The 5,635-nt window shown below is 42.4% G+C and overlaps 1 protein-coding gene across 1 annotated transcript in view; it reads left to right on the top strand.

Moving 5' to 3' along the window:
* Window positions 1-4,973, top strand: part of CAMTA1 (calmodulin binding transcription activator 1) — a gene marked incomplete at its 5' end in the record, with an annotated part of 25,291 nt that extends 20,318 nt beyond the window's left edge. Inside the window, one exon of the mRNA XM_010078814.1 lies at window positions 2,736-4,973. Within this exon, the coding sequence (XP_010077116.1) occupies window positions 2,736-2,768 (33 nt within the window). The remainder of the gene's footprint in view (window positions 1-2,735) is intronic.
* Window positions 4,974-5,635: the final 662 nt, after the last annotated feature.

Here is a 5,635-nt window from a genome sequence, read left to right as displayed (position 1 = left end):
TAGGGAAATTCTGTACCAGTGTGCGCCTGTGTTTCTAAGCAGTAATTATCATTGCACTTGCAATATTTTTATAAGCCTGAAAATCTGTAAACCCATGTAAAGTACACTTGACCAAGGAAAGTGTTGCGTATTTTTGAATAGGATCTGTACTCGTGCAAAAGTTGAGTGCTGCAGTAATTAACTTCCATTGGCATGTGTGTTCCAGTTGAACAGATCCAATCGGTCTGCACCAGTACAGATATTGCATGCTGTAGGTTGAAGTTTGCAGCAAAGCATGTCTTGCATTCTTCCAGCAAAAGTGCTTTGTTAGTGTAGTGCTTGCATGTTGGAGTGCTAAACTAAGGTATAGCATGTCTCGGTGAAAGAGCCACCAGCTTATCTAATGTGCATGTTCTCAGTAAGAGATCTATAATAACAGGTTAATTTTACGTTACAGTATGGAAGTGCAACAGAAAACACTTGGAAGTTGCACTGCAAATCATACATTAATAGGTGGTATCTTGAACATAGTTAACCTAAGCCTTAACAATTGCCTGGTGCACGGGGGCACACCACATTTTTCTACCACAGCAGTGATCCTGGCTCACCTTCTGCTTCTAGGCGGTGCAGTAATAGAAATATTAGTAATGGTTTGAAGGGAGAGGCTGCTTTTCTGCTGCAAGAAGAGAAAGAAAACTAAATATCTTGAAGACAGTATGTCATCTGTGAGCATTTCCAGTTTGCGGTGGCAGTCCTCTGTCTCCTGTAAGGAGCGGATGAGCTGGATGTGGGCACGCGGCACCACAACGCACCGTGGGGCGAGCAGAGGCTTGCTGCTGCCTTCTGCGCGGTGCCGGAGCCCCCGCTCCCCCCGTGCCAGCAGGGTCTTTGCGCAGAACCAGAGCATCCCTGTAGAAGATTTCTCTCTGACGTTGTGGCAAGCGCTTAGGCTCAGCGCGACCCAAGCAGGAATTCAGGACCCATGGGGCTGCTCGCTGCCTTGCCCCTTCCTGGGCTGGGGACCAGAGCTGGTTCGAGGCACCCCTCTGCCGCCTCCGGATTTCAGAGTGCCACGGCCCCTCATGGAGGTCTTTGAGCTCTGAAAACAGCATGTGTGTTTGGACTAGCAAACTGTCTTTCCATGTTTGATATTCTCGAACAGTTGGGTGGGATGCAGGTAATCAGCACAGGTCTGAGCTGCCCGTTGGTTAGTGGTTTCCCTGGTTTCACAAATACAGAGAACACCTTTGAGTGCTAGAGCTTTGAGTCAGCTAAAACAGAGTTAAAGCATCCTGCTCCCTTTGGACCGTGATTCTGAGTAACAGCACATGCAGAAAATGAACGCAGGGAGCAGTGAAACGGAGGTGTGTGTGCAGAGCTCAGGTCCCTTCGTCCTGTCCTTCCATTAGCAGGCTGGCGCAAGAGCCAGAAGAGGGTGTGAGCGGAGGTCTGCACACAGAAGCTGCAGACCGGCGTTGCTGCTCCACAGCTCTCCCAACATCCTTTACCATCCGTGTGTACTCTGTGTGTTAAATTCAGTCGCTGCTGGTCGGATTCTGCTCCACGACTTGCAGCTCTGATGCAGTTCTTTGTACCATACCTTCCCTAGCTGTCCTTTCAAGGACAAATGCATCAGTGGGGCACATCCGTGCATTGCTGAGTCACCGTAACGGGGGTGTTCTGCTCCTTGGGGTCCTCCCCTTGCAGCAGCGGAGGGGACGCAGGGAGGCGGGTGTCAGGGACCAGAGGTGGCAGAGCCAAGCTGCCACAGGCTCAGCTGGCGGGTGCCCCCCGGGCTCCGGGGGGGCCAATTTTACTCGGTTTGGCTCCTTTGCTGGGAGCCTTCACTGGCACGAGCTGGTTTGTCAGCTTGAGCAGAGGGTTGCTGCTGCTCCAGCACCAATGCAGAATTCGGCTGCATTTGATGAGATTGACATTATTCCCTTCTCTTCATCCTTTTAATTTAATTTTTAAATACTTCAGCTTTCAGTGATGATTCCGTTCTTATGCCGACAAGTGCTAGAGGAGGGAGCGTATTGAATGCATCTTAAAGAGCTGAGGACGGGAGCGTCAGGACACATCCAGGGAGACCAACTCCTCGGCGCTGTAGGTTCATCTCCCTCGGCACGCAGTGTGCTCCGCTGCTGCCTGGGAAAAAAATGAATCTGCTACCAGCGACATGCTGGGAAATACAGCCCCTAGCAGCTGGAGTGAGTGTGAAGTAAATTATCTTCACACCCATACCGGTTCCTCCTACTGGCATTTAAATGCTTTGTTACGTGAGATTCTCTACCGATACGTGTGACTGACTGATTTTCCACTGCTGCGCTGGGCCTGACACCAGTGTGTCACCGCTTCGGTGACGGCTGGAGAAAAGAGGCAAACAGGGAAGAGCCCCTTTGCCGTAACCACTGGAACCACAGGCAGCTGCAAAACCAGTTCACAGCAGCCCAGAAAACCCCCGAGCAATTACGCAGGCCAGTAGCAGAACAAAGTCCAGCTGTGGGTAGAAATGCCAGGAGAAGGCAGTAGCTGGAAATCAGTGTATCCTTCCCAGTGTGTTTTTGTCTCAGATTTCCAGTGGCCCATCCTTGTGCTTCAAGCTGTTCATGGTGTCAGGAAGGTGCTACGCTCCCGTCGTTCTCTGGGAGCTAGCTCTTCTGCACAGGAGGTTAGAGTGAGGAGTCATTCTGATTTTTCTGTCTTGAAAAAGATTTGCAATAGAAGTGTTATATAGCTCCTCTTTGTTTTTTCAGAGTGAAAGAATTGAAAAAGGCCAAGGAACTTGAAGATACGCAGCAGCATCCCGTAGCAATGTGACATTGCTTTTCAGACTGTTTTCATTTTCTGTTTTTAGCAGAGACATGCAACAACAACAAAAATACCCACTGCAGTTCTGGAAATACCAGCTGCAGGATTTTAACAGTAATGTTTTGGTCATTGCATTTGCACTTTCATGGACAACTTTTAATTTGTTCAGCAAGACATCTTGGAACTCAATCTTCTGTTGGATCATGGGGAAAACAAAAGACACCAGGAGGAAATTGTGAGTTGCTTCATTCTCCAAGAAGGAAGAAGCGATTAATTACCCTTTTCATATAGGGCTGTATTAAACAACATGTGGAACTGTACAAATACTATACCAAAAATATTGTTAAGAAAAGGTGGGAATGCACAAGCAACACAAGAATGCTGTTCCTGCACCTGTCAGTCATCTCCAAGAAGCTGAAGCTTTGAGAGTCTCAGTGGAGGGGCTTAGATCAGTACATCTTTATTGGGTCCATGCATCCTCATTTCCTTCACACTTCTGTCCTTTGTGTTTTATTTAAATCTCTACAGCACACTTAATGCAACTTTTTAAATCTGCAGGTTTTTAATACATCCCGTGGGAACTTACTGAGGGGGTCGGTATGTGAGATAAACGGGTAAAGCATGAGGAACGGAGAGAGCAGCTTAAGCAAGTTTTAAAAAGTTTTTTTGGTATTTTACTAGAACCTGCAAACATATCAGTCGTCATGTACCTTTTCTCATATTCAGCACTTTATTTTCTAGCCTTACTTTCATGTACTATTATTTTAATTAAGTTCTTACAGTAATTTGTAGAACGTGTAGCTTTTTATCTTAAGTGCTTGTCAAACCTCTTGTCATTTTGCAGAGTCACATACATATGTTGCCTGGACATTTTATACCACCTAAAGATCAGAGTGGTGCTGCATTCTGGCCAGTAAATTTGTTATTTTGGCTACTTCATCAAAATCTGGGCAGTTTCTGTATATATAGAACGTAGACATGGAAAATGAGAAAAAAAAATATTTGAAAGGGAATATATTGATTAATTACTAAATATTTTATTCACAAAGGGTCAATAACTTGGCAAGATAAAATTATTATTTGTATAGTTTTGTCTGAATGAACAAGAAAAGTGTGGATGTATTGTTTGTACATATTGTATATATTAAAACAGAGATATGTGCATGAACTCAAGAAAAAGAAATGAACAAAGCAAAGCATTAGTGGCTATGGTCTGTAAAATGAAACAAAAACTTTATTTCACTATAAGAAACTTTATTTTAAATGTTCTTTAGAAGAACATTTTTGCTAAAGCATGACTAAATGGCAAAAAAAGAGCTACTGTATTTAGACTTAGGAAAAAAAGGCAGAGCAACATTACTTTAAAAAAAAATTAAAAAAAATAAAAAAAAAGGATATGTTTACATTTGATTTTGGCTACCAGGAGTTTGGTTTGGTTGGATTTAATTTATTTATTCCTTCCTTCTTTTTTTTTCCCCCGTCTTTTTTTTTTTTTTTTTTTGCCAATGGTGCCAAGTAATGTGAATGCTAATATTGCTTAAGAAAATTAAGTTACTTTTGCAAAGCAGATAATCATAAGAGTACAAAAACTGTATCTAGCTTAACACCATACACTCACTCCAATAAAGAACACTTAGAATGAACATAAAATGAAAAAAAAAAAAAGAAATAGTATGAAAGTAGAAAATATGTTTCACATTTTCATATCTCCTGCTGGAAGTCAGAAAATGTAATAAAAATTGCACAAAAAATTTTAAAAAATTAAGTAAAACTTAAAAAAAAAGATGCAAACTGATCTTGTAGGGGTGTCATGGTATATTGCTATTTCCACATAGTGAGGAGCCAAAGAAATTAGATTTTTTTAAATTGAACTACTAATTTAAAACTGTCACAAAGTCTCAACAATGGGAACCAGGTTCTGATCTTCATTACACAGGAACGTAAGGGAAGAAGCTCCTGAAGTCCGTGTCGTTACTGTGGGTTCTGTACATGTGTCTGAGATCAGAAACTGCTCCTGTGTGTTTGTTTTGCTCGTGGCAGTTTAAAATTTCTGAATGGACTGGTGTAAATTTGAGATTGTTAGTTTTGGAATAGTTGTTCTTGCTTGATCCCGGCCACCAACTGCAATGTTTAAATGCAAGGCTTGTTGTGAAGCCTAAAAATATTCACACATAAGAAGCTTTTAAACTGGTGTCTTTAAAAAAAAGAAAAAAAAAAAAAAAAAAAAAAAAGATTGTGGCAAAAAAAAAACTGGGGTCAGTGCTCTTGGTGCCTTTTCTATAATTGTACCTGTTTTTAATTACTTCTTTTCACTGCCAGCATTGAATTACAGTAGATGTGCTATAGCTCATTATCAGAATTCTCTTGTACATTTCTGAACTGCTGCTTTATGACCTGATTCAATTTAAAAAAGGAAAAAAATTAAAACAAATGGCTGGGCGCTCGCATTGTGCCTGCGGGCAGCCTCACAGCCCCGATTTACTGGGTGGAATTGGGACCTTAACCGTTAAATTTTCCTCTCACGCAAAAACAGGAGACGCTGAAGAATCTCCTTCAGAATGAATTGGAAATGCTCTGTATTAATACTGGAAGAACTCTGACATTTTGAAGCCAAAATGTTGCTCCCATTAACCAATACGTGACAATATAGAATCGACCTGTTCCTAACAAGAGTAGTGACCTCAGTGGAAATGTTCCAACTCCCTGTCTGCAGGAAGCGATTCAGTAATATACAGAGCTATTTCAAATTACTCTTCCAGATCCATGGGCCTGGTGGTGTACCTACTAATCCAGATCCTGCTTCAGCCAAACGTTTAAGCACGTACTTGCTGTTAAACATGCAAGC

Source organism: Pterocles gutturalis, unplaced genomic scaffold (assembly GCF_000699245.1).
Source record: "Pterocles gutturalis isolate BGI_N339 unplaced genomic scaffold, ASM69924v1 scaffold19093, whole genome shotgun sequence".
NCBI lineage: Eukaryota > Metazoa > Chordata > Aves > Pterocliformes > Pteroclidae > Pterocles > Pterocles gutturalis.
This window is presented reverse-complemented; position numbering and strand designations above follow the sequence as displayed.